This window comes from Mizuhopecten yessoensis, unplaced genomic scaffold (genome assembly GCF_002113885.1).
Source record: "Mizuhopecten yessoensis strain PY_sf001 unplaced genomic scaffold, ASM211388v2 scaffold255, whole genome shotgun sequence".
In the NCBI taxonomy this organism is placed as follows: domain Eukaryota; kingdom Metazoa; phylum Mollusca; class Bivalvia; order Pectinida; family Pectinidae; genus Mizuhopecten; species Mizuhopecten yessoensis.
In genome coordinates this window covers 158,435-172,740 of record NW_018403455.1, presented here as the reverse complement: position 1 = coordinate 172,740, position 14,306 = coordinate 158,435, and the positions used below count along the sequence as shown (strand labels likewise).

Here is a 14,306-nt window from a genome sequence, read left to right as displayed (position 1 = left end):
TGTGACCTGTAATGAATTTAGTTACTTCACTGTGTAGCTATGTTATACCTGTTTATAAGGACCACACACTGTGACCTGTAATGTATTTAGTCACTCCACTGTGTAGCTATGTTATACCTGTTTATAAGGACCACAAACTGTGACCTGTAATGTATTTAGTTACTTCACTGTGTAGCTATAATAAACTTGTTATAAGGACCACACAATGTGACCTGTTTTGTATTTAGTCACTTCACTGTGTAGCTATGTTATTACTGTTGAAAAGGACCACACAATGTGAACTGTAATGTATTAAGTCAGTCAACAGTGTAGCTATAATAAATTTGTTATAAGGACCACACTATGTGACCTGTAATGTATTTAGTTACTTCACTGTGTAGCTATATTATACATATATATAAGGACCACACACTGTGACCTGTAATGTATTAAGTTACTTCACTGTGTAGCTATGTTATTACTGTTTATAAGGACCACACACTGTGACCTGTAATGTATTTAGTTACTTCACTGTGTAGCTATATTATACATATATATAAGGACCACACAATGTGACCTGTAATGTATTTAGTTACTCCACTATGTAGCTATGTTATACATATATATAAGGACCACACACTGTGACCTGTAATGTATTTAGTTACTTCACTGTGTAGCTATATTATACATATATATAAGGACCACACAATGTGACCTGTAATGTATTTAGTTACTTCATTGTGTAGCTATATTATACCTGTTTATAAGGACCACACTATGTGACCTGTAATGTATTTTGTCACTTCACTGTGTAGCTATATTATACTTGTTTATAAGGACCACAAACTGTGACCTGTAATGTATTTAGTTACGTCACTGTGTAGCTATATTATACTTGTTTATAAGGACCACACACTGTGACCTGTAATGTATTTAGTCACTCCACTGTGTATCTATGTTATACCTGTTTATAAGGACCCCACACTGTGACCTGTAATGTATTAAGTCACTCCACTGTGTAGCTATGTTATACCTGTTTATAAGGACAACACACTGTGACCTGTAATGTATTTAGTTACTTAACTGTGTAGCTATATATATATATTATACATATATATAAGGACCACACTATGTGACCTGTGATGAATTTAGTTACTTCACTGTGTAGCTATGTTATACATATATATAAGGACCACACACTGGGACCTGTAATGTATTAAGTCACTCCACTGTGTAGCTATGTTATACATGTTTATAAGGACCACACACTGTGACCTGTGATGTATTTAGTCACTCCACTGTGTAGCTATATTATACTTGTTTATAAGGACCGCACACTGTGTCCTGTAATGTATTTAGTCCCTCCACTGTGTAGCTATGTTATACCTGTTTATAAGGACAACACACTGTGACCTGTAATGTATTTAGTTACTTAACTGTGTAGCTATATATATATATTATACATATATATAAGGACCCCACACTGTGACCTGTAATGTATTAAGTCACTCCACTGTGTAGATATGTTATACCTGTTTATAAGGACCACACTATGTGACCTGTAATGTATTTTGTCACTTCACTGTGTAGCTATATTATACTTGTTTATAAGGACCACACACTGTGACCTGTAAGGTATTTAGTTACTTCACTGTGTAGCTATATTATACATATATATAAGGACCACACTGTGACCTGTAATATATTTAGTCACTTCACAGTGTAGGTATGTTTTACTTGTTTATATGGATTTCATGGCTGTTTGATGTAAAACCTGTTGCGTATTAATTTAATGTCATTTTTTACTCTCCAGGACTGGTTGACAGACTTGGAAGTGTTTGCTACAATCATAGCTGCATTAATACATGACTATGAACACACAGGAACAACCAATAATTTTCACATAATGACAGGGTGAGTTCTGACTTAAACAGTTGATTTTATCATAATTTTCATTGCACCCATTGTTCTTTATTTTCGCACTGTAATACTACTTCACATAAAGCCTAGATCAGTTTCTTGCATTTCGGAAAATCGTCTTTTATAATGCAGTGATTTTTTACCTCTTTTCGACTGGAGGTAATTGTGGCCTTTTGGAAAACATCACACAAAAAGCATGATTTGTAGAAATCAAATTGATTTAAGCATTGATTTGGCGAAATTAACAAAAATTATTCAGGGGAAGGGGCTACCTTTAAAATCACTGAAATGTTTTATTGTACACATGTTTGTTATTGTATCACAAATATAATGCTAGCAACTTCTGTTTGATATATATAGGCACCCGATCAAAATGTTAACAGGATGTTTTATTGTATCTGGTTGTCCATTCACATTTCAGTTTCCACAAGATAACTTGCTTAAATAGCGTATGATTTTGATAAAAGTTGATAGGCATGTAAATGATACAAAGAATAGTTGTATAGGAATTTTGCCCCTATTTAGTGTGTATTTCAAACCATTAAAAAAGACACTGGTATTGCCTCTACAAACATTTCTGAGTGCTTGTAGATTTGACTTTACCAAAAATTGAGTTAGCATTATTAGTATTGGATAGCAGTTTGATGGTATGCACATATCAGCCCTGACTGACCCCACGGGGCTGAAGGGTGGGGCCAAAAAGGGTTGAATTGACTGAAATTTCAAAAATGTTCTTCTCAAGACCCAGATATGGTAGAATCAAACACTCTTCATAGATGGAAGGGTCTTAAGGTGCTCTACCAAAATCGTGAATTTCATGACCCTTGGGTATCACGTTTCCCCCTGGGGAGGGGGTAAACTTTACTATAGTTTATATAGGGAAATCACATTTTGGACCAACATTTGTTTAATTTCCATTGGAAGTAATTAAGTTTTGGTTAGCATTATTTGAATTGGGTAGCAGTTTGATGGTATGCACATATGAGTCCTGACTGACCCCCAGGGCTGATGGGAGGGGCCAAAAAGGGTTGAATTGACTGAAATTTCAAAAATGTTCTTCTCAAGACCCAGATATGGTAGAATTAAACTCTCTTGATAGATGGAAGGGTCTTAAGGTGCTCTACCAAAATTGTGAATTTCATGATTTTGACCCTGGCTCTTGATGGAGGTGGTATATAAGGTGAAATAAAACAAATCAAAGCTAACAAATGAGTATTGCACCAGTATTTACATTTCTGTTAGCCCAGCAAATATGGAGGTGGAAGGAAACAAGACTCACATCATAGCACATGTAAAATGTATATTTTGCTTCCTTGCGATTCTTTTTGAAGTCCAAATGTCAAACGTCAAGCTCAGCTATATGGGCAGATTGCTTCTTGATGATTATGGGGGATATATTGCCACAAGACGGGGCCCTTACTGACCTGTCAGTGTTCTAGTTAAATTTAAGTTAGCATTATCAGTATTGGGTTGCAGTTTGATGGTATACACATATGAGCCCTGAGTGACCCCCCGGGGCTGATTGGTGGGGCCAAAAAGGGTTGAATTGACGGAAATTTCAGAAAGAAATCTTCTCAGAGACCAAGATATGGTTGAATCAAACACTCTTCATAGATAGAAGGGTCTTAAGGTTTATGACCCTAAGATCTCACGTTTATCCTTCCACTTTCAAGGTCACTGGGGTCAGATGTCTTAAAATCTTCAAACAACTTCTTCTCAATAACCAAAAGGCCCAGGGTACTTATATTGGGCCTGTAGCATGCTGGGGTGAAGGGCTACCAACTTTGTTCAAATGTTTGACCTTGACCTACTTTCAAGGTCACTGTAGTCAGATGTCTTAAAATCTTCAAACAACTTCTTCTCAATAACCAAAAGGCCCAGGGTACTGATATTGGGCCTGTAGCATGCTGGGATGAAGGGCTAACAAGTTTGTTAAAATGTTTGAACTTGAGTAACTATCAAGGTCACTGGGGTCAGATGTCCTTATATCTTCAAACGACTTCTCCTCAATAACTAAAAGGCCCAGGGTACTGATATTCGGCCTGTAGCATGCTAGGATGAAGGGCTTCCAAGTTTGTTAAAATGTTTGACCTTGACCAACTTTCAAGGTCACTGGGGTCAGATGTCTTAAAATCTTCAAACGCCTTCTTCTCAATAACCAAAAGGCCCAGGGTACTGATATTGGGCCTGTAGCATGCTGGGATGAAGGGCTACCAAGTTTGTTAAAATGTTTGACCTTGACTAACTGTCAAGGTCACTGGGGTCAGATGTCTTAATATCTTCAAACGAATTCTCCTCAATAACTAAAAGGCCCAGGGTACTGATATTCGGCCTGTAGCATGCTAGGATGAAGGGCTTCCAAGTTTGTCAAAATGTTTGACCTTGACCAACTTTCAAGGTCACTGGGGTCAGATGTCTTAAAATCTTCAAACGTCTTCTTCTCAATAACCAAAACGCCCAGGGTACTAATATTGGGACTGTAGCATGCTGGGATGAAGGGCTACCAAGTTTGTTCAAATGAATGACCTTGACCAGCTTTCAACCTGATGTCCTTGTTCGACATTCAAGGTCACAGGCATCATATGTTTAAATCTTTTAATAGGTTCTTATGAATCAAACACTGATATTCTGCCTGTACCTGTATTTTAGTCCACTTTTAAGATTACAAGTGTGAGATTAATACCAGGTGAGCGATGCAGGTCCATTGGGCCTCTTGTCCTTGTTTAGAATCAGAGGTGCTAGTTTCAAGTACTTTTTAGTCTTAAATCTGTATGCTAGATATGGAATAAGGTGGTTTTATTGTTTTTTGTCACTGAATAATCTTTCTGTTCGTGTTAAAAACAAAATCAACTCTCTGTATAAATATATCAGGTGACCGTTAAGGCCCATGGGCCTCTTGTTTTCATTTCTCAGAGGTGTACATCCTTAGCATAGCCTTTGCCTTCATTTAGTAGAAATATTGACCAAGTTTCATCAAACTTGTGCATTTCATTAAGTTATTGGTGGAAACCTCCAACCAATCAGATCACAGCCTACTTTTAAATTATTCACAAATTTTGCTAAACTTTGAATTTAACCTTAGTTTAATATGATTATTGACCATTAATTTCAGTCATATTAGTTATTTTGTCAAAACTGTCAACCAATCAGGGTGCAGTATGCTAGTTTATTTGTTAAGAATTTTGTTCAACTTCAAGGGCAGCTTCATTTCTTTTTTTGTTCACCAAGTTCAAAGGACCAAGTTGAGTTTATGCCATACTGTAGCATCTGATGTCCATCCATCAACAATTTCTTTCAAGAACTTCTTCTGAACCAATAATTGGATTTAATACAATTTGACCAAGCATCTCTTGGTGGTTGGGATTTATATTTGTACAAATAGTGGGGCTTAAAGTGGGGCCAAAAAGGGGTTATTTGGCCATATTGGTTTGATAGACATCTCCTCTTAAACTACGAGATTGATAATACCGTATTTGGTTGGAAACCTTCATAGGATATTGGCTCTATTGCTTTCAGCAAACCAAGAGATGGATATCAGCCATATATGGTGTCAGGTGGCAGGGTTCTTAAACTGGACAAATGGAGGGGCTTACCTCCCAAGGGGGCTGAGGGGTTTGGCCAAGGGAATAATTTGTCCATATTGTGAATTCTCCTCTGGAATAATGAGATGGATATCAGCCATATTTGGTTGGGAACATCCTTGACTGGGAAGGATTCAGAATTGTACCAATTGGAGAACTGAAGGGCAGGGCCAACCAAGTTTATAACTTGGGATTGGTTGTGATTCCCAAATCCCATAACCATATATATGCAGTGGCTGGGTATAAAGAGATCTCAATCATAAAAGGAGAATTGACTCTTGGGTCTGGCCACACCTTGGGGTCACAAGTTGATACAATTAGGATCCCCAACCTCTAATCATTTATACAATTGTTGTGCATGGAAGTTTTGATACAGATATGAAATTAAGATTTGACTTAGGACATGAGACATAAGAGATTGGCTCTGGGGTCTGCCCCTCCCCTATTAACTTATACTCATAAAGAGATGAATTACCATAGTCATCTACAAGAATTGGTCTCAGGATCTGCCCCACCCATAGGGGCTTAGTCTCTGAGTCATAACATAGAAACATTTGGATTTCTTACCCAATAACAATATATACAATTGCTAAGCATGAAGGATAAAAATATACTTCCAAGAGTTGCTCAGGGAACTGGCCCGATATCTTGGATTGCTTTTGCAATACTACCTTTAATTGGAATAGTTTGTCATCCATGATTATCCAAGTGAATGATAAATACCCTGGGCCTTTTGTATTATTTGTATTCCTTAACTCATTCACCCCTGAAGACACATTTGAACCTTTCCAACTCAAAGGTTGGAATAGTTCACTATGAAGTTTCAGGGGTGAATGGGTTAATGATCAATGGGTTAAGTACTATATATTTTTCCTTTCACCACATACTTAAATAATTTCAAGTTTCTTCTTGTTACATTTTTGTATTTTTCATAAATCTTAATTTATGAATACATCAGAAGGATTTAAAATATGCTAATTTGATATGGGATGGACATTTCACCCCATTGATACTCTTGTATCTTTGTCTGATTCAAAAATATGATTTGCTGTTAACAGGTCCGAAGTCGCAATATTATACAATGACAGAGCTGTGTTAGAGAATCACCATATCAGTGCCTCCTTCAGAATGATGAAAACCGATGAATGCAATATTGTAGCAAACCTCAGTCGAGAGGAGTTCAGGTTTGTACAAAAAATGTCATACCATGATAGAAGGCATTGACCCTTGTTCTATTCACTTAGATATATTATATAATTATAGACATTGACCCTTGTTCTATTCACTTAGATATATTCTATAATTATAGACATTGACCCGTGTTCTATTCACTAAGATATATTATATAATTAAAGACATTGACCTGTGTTCTATTCACTTAGATATATTATATAATTATAGACATTGACCCGTGTTCTATTCACTTAGATATATTTTATATTTATAGACATTGACCCTTGTTCTATTCACTTAGATATATTTTATAATTATAGACATTGACCCGTGTTCTATTCACTTAGATATATTATATAATTAAAGACATTTGCCCTTGTTCTATTCACTAAGATATATTATATAATTATAGACATTGACCCGTGTTCTATTAACTTAGATATATTATATAATTATAGACATTGACCCGTGTTCTATTCACTTCAAGATATATTATATAATTATAGACATTGACCCTTGTTCTATTCACTAAGATATATTATATGATTATAGAATTGACCCTTGTTCTATTGACTTCAAGATATATTTTATAATTATAGACATTGACCCTTGTTCTATTCACTTAGATATATTTTATCATTCTTGACCATCAGAAAACAACTGGGCAGTTTGCTAGAACTGTTAGAACAAAGAGCACTTGTCATGCGACCACGCTAGGTCCTAAGGATTGGATCTCATACTCTTTCCCTTATCAGTAAGGAACCAATACCCAATATAGCACATGTAAATTAGGCAAAGAGGGGAGACCCTCTGTTTACTGTGTTGCTGTCAGCACAGCGAGGTTATGGGAGGTCAGAATGCCCAGCTGGCTGAGCTTGAGATAAGAATAATCTTGACCCCAGCATTACTAATTGTTTGGATGCATGTCCTTTCTATGACCAGTGATCATGACCCGCAGACAGGGGAGAGGTCTTGTGATGAGACCATCTAGCACCCAGATGGTCCTGTGAACTGATATTTATGTTGATAGGGAACCGATGGACCATATATTCATTCTATACTTCATCTGCTGAGATGTTAATTTATGATGAGATGAAAGAAGATGATAGCCAGTCCCCTTCTATGCTGTGCAAACCTGCCTAATATTTCGTATTAGACTTTAATTATTATTATTATATAGTGGGGATTCAAAATTGTACAAATGGTGGGGCTGACCCCAGGAGCCTGAGGGGTGGGGGCAAAAGTGGGCAATTTGGCTATATTGCTATAAATGACTTCTTCTGTAGAACTATGCACTGGATATCAATCATATTTGGTCAGAAGCATTGATGGGAGGCGGGAATTTAAAATTGCACAAATGGTGGGGCTGACCCCACAAGGGGCTGAGGGGCGGGGGCCAAAAAGGGTTATTTGGCTATGTTGCTTTAAGCGACTTCTCCTCTGGCACTAAGAGATGGATATCAACCATATTTGACTTGAAGCATCCCTAGGTAGTGGGGATTCAAAATTGTACAAATGGTGGGGCGTGGCCAAAAGGGAGCGATTTGGCTATATTGCTATAAATGACTTCTTCTGTAGAACTATGCACTGGATATCAATCATATTTTGTTGTTGGAAGCATTCATGGGAGGCAGGGATTCAAATTTGTACAAATGGGGAGGGGGGGGGGGGGGGGGGGGGGGGGGTGGCTGACCCGTGGGCTAATGAGAGGAGCCAAAAATAGTTTATTATTTGGAAATCATTGAGATCACCATTCTATATCCATATATACAATTGCTGAGTATGAAGAGAATAATGCACAAATGCTTCCAGGATAACTTTGAAACGGTTGAGATCCCCACGTGTCAACTATATATACAAATGCTGGGCATAAAGAGAGAAATTCACTCTTGATATTATAATTGATCTTGGGATCTGGCCACAACCCTAGGGACCTAATTTCTGAGTCTTACCTTGGAAACAGTTGAGATCCCCACCCCATAACCATACATAAAATTGCTGGACATGAAAAAAACTATTACAGATATGCTACAAGGGTTGGCCTTGGGGTCTGGCCCATTCCCTTGGATTTTATTTGGAGAATATTTTGCCATGATTACTTTGATATCCAGGTGAGCGATACCGGCATTCTAGGCCTCTTATAATTATAGACATTGACCCTTGTTCTATTCACTTTGAGATATTTTATAATTATAGACCCCTCTGGGTGCAGAGTTTTGGGGTCCAAAAGGGGAATTTGAAGTTTAAATCTTTAAAATCCATTTATGTACCATTGGAGGGATTTAATGTAATAAGAATAATTTCCTATGGTTGCTTTATTATCATGGTGAGCGATACAGGCCCTCTGGGCCCCTTGTTTTTATCAGCTCACCTGGCCCAAAGTGGTCTTCAAGTTTCAGATGTCCAATGTCCGTCAACCTTTTCCTTTAAGTCCTATTGGTCCTGAATTGTGTATACCTTCTCAAACAATAGAGGGAGTGAACCAATTCTTTGGACAACTGCAGGGTCTCAATTGTGTATAATCAGAGCTATGGACAGCTGTGGGACAGAGGGCTGGGACCCAATAGGGAAATATAGGGGAAAATGGTTCTACTTCTGTACAAATGAAGGGATTTAAACCAAATGTGGTCTGAATGAAGCATCATAAGGGTAAATTACTAATTTTGTATAAACTTACGCCTGGGCCCCCCTTTGGGGCAGATGGGTGGGGCCCCATAGGGGAAATAGAAGAACATTATGAAATCCTTCTCCTTTTGTACCAGTTAAGGGATTTTAACCAAACGAGTTCTGGAGCATCTTTAGACAAAAAGGATCAATTTTGTATAAACAATGAATATGGCCCAATATCGTAAATAGAGGTAACTATTTTTAAATGTTTACTTCAATACAAATGGAGGGATTTTGACCAATATTGGTTAATAGAACCTGCAGGCAAAGATAACAAAGTTTTGTATAAATGGAGGATTTAGCCACCTGGGGACAGAGGGCCTGTCCCAATAGAGGAGATAGAGTTGAATATTTGAAATGTTTGTTCCTAATGGAGGGATTTCAGCAAAATTTGGTTTGGAGCATTGATTGGCAAGTGGGACTCAGGTTATGAGCTCAACAGGGCCCGTTCTCATGAAACCGTTCTCATGCTTGCATGCATAGATTTCATCTTCAAGTTGTATTTCTTGAACCGTTTATAAATATATAATATAATGTTATTGTGTCATTGATTTGGAAAAAACTTGATGATATTTGGCCAGAAGCATGCTAGGTCAAGTAACACTACAAAGTTTGTCTAAATTAATTATCTTGACTTAAATCACATGGGTCAAACATGTTTAAAATCTTTAAATGACTTATTCCGAAAAACTAAAATGCAAAGGATGGTGATATGTGATAAGTAGCATGCTCAGATGAAGAGCTATCAAGATTGTTCATGCGAATGACCTTGCCACTCTTTCAAACTCACATCTAGTCATTTGTGTATAAATCTTTAAAAGTCATCTTCTCAATAAACAAAAGGTATAGGGAAGTGATATTTAGCATGTTGCATTCTGGGCAATAACTTTTGTTCAACTTAATGTCCCTGTTTGACTTTCAAGGTTGCAGAGGTCAAATGTGAATGAAGGGCTACCAAGTTTGTTCAAATGAATTACCTTGACTTATATTCAAGGTCACGGGGGTCAAATATGTTTAAAACCTTTAAACGACTTCTTAATAAGCAAAAAGACAAGGGTGATGATATTTTGCCATTAACATGCTGGGATGAAGGACTAACAAGTTTGTTTAAATGAATTACCTTCGCATATATTCAAGGTCACAGTGGTCAATATATGTTTAAATCTTTAAATGACTTGTTCTGTATAACCAAAAGGTCCAGGATAATGATATTATTTCAGACGCATGCTGGGTTGGAAGACTATAAACTCTGTTCAACCTGATGTCCTTGTTCGACATTCAAGGTCACAGGCCTCAAATGTTTAAATCTTTTAATAGGTTCTTATGAATCAAACATTAAGTCCACTTTTAAGATTACAATTGTGACATTAATACCAGGTGAGCAATTCAGGTCCATTGGGCCTCTTGTTTTTTAATGACTTTGAGTCAAGACACTGATTTTTTCCTATAGCTTTGTTTTAGTCTACTTTTAACGTTACAATTGTGAGATTAATACCAGGTGAGCGATGCAGGCCCATTGGGCCTATTGTTATAAACAGTGTGTGTGTGCCCCCCTCCCCAGGACAGAAGGTTGTAGCCCTATAGGGGAAATAGAGGTAAATCAATTAAATTATTCACCTTTCATATGAATTAAGGGATTTTTCTCTACCCCATAACCAAATATACAATTACTAGGCATGAAGAGAAAAAAACATTCATGCTACTAGGATTAACCTTGGGGTGCAGACCAACCCTGGAGACTACCTCCCTTGGTCATAACATGGAAACAGTTGAGATATCCCTGCCATGCACTCATGTTCTTGGTGTCTTACCCACTCAAACAGATTTATTCCTCCTTACAACTTGTATTTCTTGTATTCCTTTTCAAAACTTGTATGGTACTTGGCAGGTTTTATATTGAAAACAAAAATACCAAATGAGCTATTAAGACCCCTGAGCCTCTTGTTAAAACTTAGAAATATTACATAAAATAGCTCAATACAGCTATAAATTAGAAATATATACATGAATATAAACTTTATTCATTTTACAATAGTTATGAACAAGATAAAACTTATATAAATCACTCTTGTTGATGTTAGGGCATGGGGGTCTTAATGTAGAAGAAACCGGAGTACCCGGAGAAAACCCATGTTGTCAGGCAACTGACCTCATCACCTTTTCACATCCCTCAGAGAATCAAACCCAAGCCGCCTTGGTGAAAAACGAATGCAGTATCCAGCCATCCGACCACCATGAATTATAGGTGGATATAGCTATAGTGGTCTTTAAAAATATTGTTCAAGCAAATTCAAAGTGTACTTCCAGACCTGATGAATCCTTTTCATTGCATTTTTCTTTTTGTAAACATCATTTAAATATGTTGGCTGTATTACAATACAATGATCATCTCAATTCACAGGGATGTCAGAAAACTGTTAACTGGGTGATAACTCATAATTGTCAATGTTCACAGGGAGTTCCGAAATCTGGTAATAGACATGGTGCTGGCCACGGACATGTCTTTCCATTTTCAACAGATCAAGAACATGAAGAATCTGATGGCAATGCCTGAAAAGTGAGTACTAGAAGTAGAGTGATATAAGCTGATAGTTCCTGTAGTATTATCTTTTTGTATTTATATGCACAACAGTGGATAACCAGATCAGTGAACATAAGCGATTTGACGAGCCATTAGATGTTAAAAAATAATCAACCCCAAACTAGACCTCCAGCATATTTTCTTTATAACAATGCACACTATACTGTGCAATTTCTGTTGCTGATTTAAGCTGAAAAAAACCTTTTTTTCAGAAGTATTGTTTTGGAATATTGGTATGAAAACAGAGTTGGAGTTTCTGATTTTATTTCATCTGTTTTGAGTATTGGTTTTCGTGCGTTCCGCTTTTTATCATGTGTCCTTACAAGGTTGTTGTGTTTGAAATACAGTAATAATAATGAGGCCTTATACTTTACTGTACACTTTATATCATGTACAGTTGTATCAAATATTCGATTGAAAGAATAACTATTTATTTTATCAAAATAAATCCTGTTCTGCTCATGACAACCACTTGCTCACCTTATGAATACCCAGCAATATGTGTTCATTCTCAGAAGTGGTCAAAATTAAACAATAACTCTGAATTGACAATATCTTTGGGTAGGAACTCAGTATTTGTTTACGTCTAGCTAAGCCGAAGACTCAGGTGACCTATTAAATTTGCGATCACTTTTTGTCCATAAACTTTTGATTTTATCTATATATAACCTGATAACTAAACACAATATATATGCATTTTGTAAATTGATTTTTTAAGATAGTTATGAGATACTGCTAACATCTAAAGGAGATTTACTAACAATGCTAGATGTTTGCAGTATACCAACACAATGTGTTGATTATAGGCGTATATGGTATATGACCTTGTACAGCCCTGATTAAAATATGCATATTTAGGAGGCTGATATACAGCTGTATATGGCATGCAGGTACCTCGCCTGTCTGTTTTCTGAATACTAAGAGAGACAGATGCCTGGCGACTTCACTTAAAATTATTGCTGCATCATGATCATAATAATTATAATTATGACAGTAAAAACATGAAATTATGAAAAATCAAGGCCCAAATCCTTAAGTAAAAAGTTACATAAAAGTGAGGATAATAAGTGGAATGTACTGTAATGATTATTGTTAATTTTGTTGATATGAATTGATTTTTTTTTGTTTATTATTTTCTTAAAGCAAATTTAGATACTATGACCATTATTCCATTTCAGAACTAGAAATACTTGTATCGTGAGTGAAAATGCTTTTCTTATTAATTAATGGTTATATATATTGACAGTATTATAAAATCTGTGACAAATAAAGAAGCAAATTTCCATGTAGGAAGTATTTGGCATTGTAAATGATATCTGAGGTTGATAAAATGTATAAAAGAATTTAACAACCATTGGGTATGAACTACCTTTTTTGTCGTTGACAGTATTGACAAATCCAAAGCGTTTTCACTCACCCTACACTGTGATCTAGTGTAAACTTTTTTGTCTATGACAGTATTGACAAATCCAAAGTGTTTTCACTAGTCCTACACTGTTATCTAGTGTAATCCTTTTTGTCTATGACAATATTGACAAATCCAAAGCGTTATATCACTCGCCCTACACTGTTATCTAGTATAAACTTTTTTGTCTATGACAGTTTTGAAAAATCCAAAGCGTTATATCACTCGTCCTACACTGTTATCTAGTGTAAACTTTTTTGTCTATGACAGTATTGACAAATCCAAAGTGTTTTCACTAGTCCTACACTGTTATCTAGTGTAATCCTTTTTGTCTATGACAGTATTGACAAATCCAAAGCGTTATATCACTCGCCCTACACTGTTATCTAGTATAAACTTTTTTGTCTATGACAGTTTTGACAAATCCAAAGCGTTATATCACTCGTCCTACACTGTTATCTAGTGTAAACTTTTTTGTCATTGACAGTATTGACAAATCCAAAGCGTTTTCACTAGTCCTACACTGTTATCTAGTGTAATCCTTTTTGTCTATGACAGTATTGACAAATCCAAAGCGTTATATCACTCGCCCTACACTGTTATCTAGTATAAACTTTTTTGTCTATGACAGTTTTGACAAATCCAAAGCGTTATATCACTCGTCCTACACTGTTATCTAGTGTAAACTTTTTTGTCTATGACAGTTTTCACAAATCCAAAACGTTATCACTAGTCCTACACTGTTATCTAATATAATCTTTGTTGGCATTGACAGTATTGACAAATCAAAAACGTTATCACTCGTCCTACACTGTTATCTAGTGTAATCCTTTTTGTGTATGACAGAAGTGACAAATCCAAAGCGTTTTCACTAGTCCTACACTGTTATCTAGTGTAAACTTTTTTGTCTATGACAGTATTGACAAATCCAAAGCGTTTTCACTAGTCCTACACTGTTATCTAGTGTAAACTTTTTTGTCTATGACAGTATTGACAAATC

The 14,306-nt window shown here is 36.3% G+C and overlaps 1 protein-coding gene across 2 annotated transcripts in view; it reads left to right on the top strand.

Moving 5' to 3' along the window:
- Positions 1-14,306, top strand: part of LOC110445533 (calcium/calmodulin-dependent 3',5'-cyclic nucleotide phosphodiesterase 1-like) — a 96,900-nt gene that overhangs the window by 58,571 nt on the left and 24,023 nt on the right. For both annotated transcript variants that reach the window (XM_021490208.1, XM_021490200.1), the window contains exons 5-7: positions 1,793-1,893; positions 6,539-6,664; positions 11,776-11,877. In XM_021490208.1, coding sequence (XP_021345883.1) covers positions 1,793-1,893; positions 6,539-6,664; positions 11,776-11,877 — 329 coding nt within the window. The remainder of the gene's footprint in view (positions 1-1,792; positions 1,894-6,538; positions 6,665-11,775; positions 11,878-14,306) is intronic.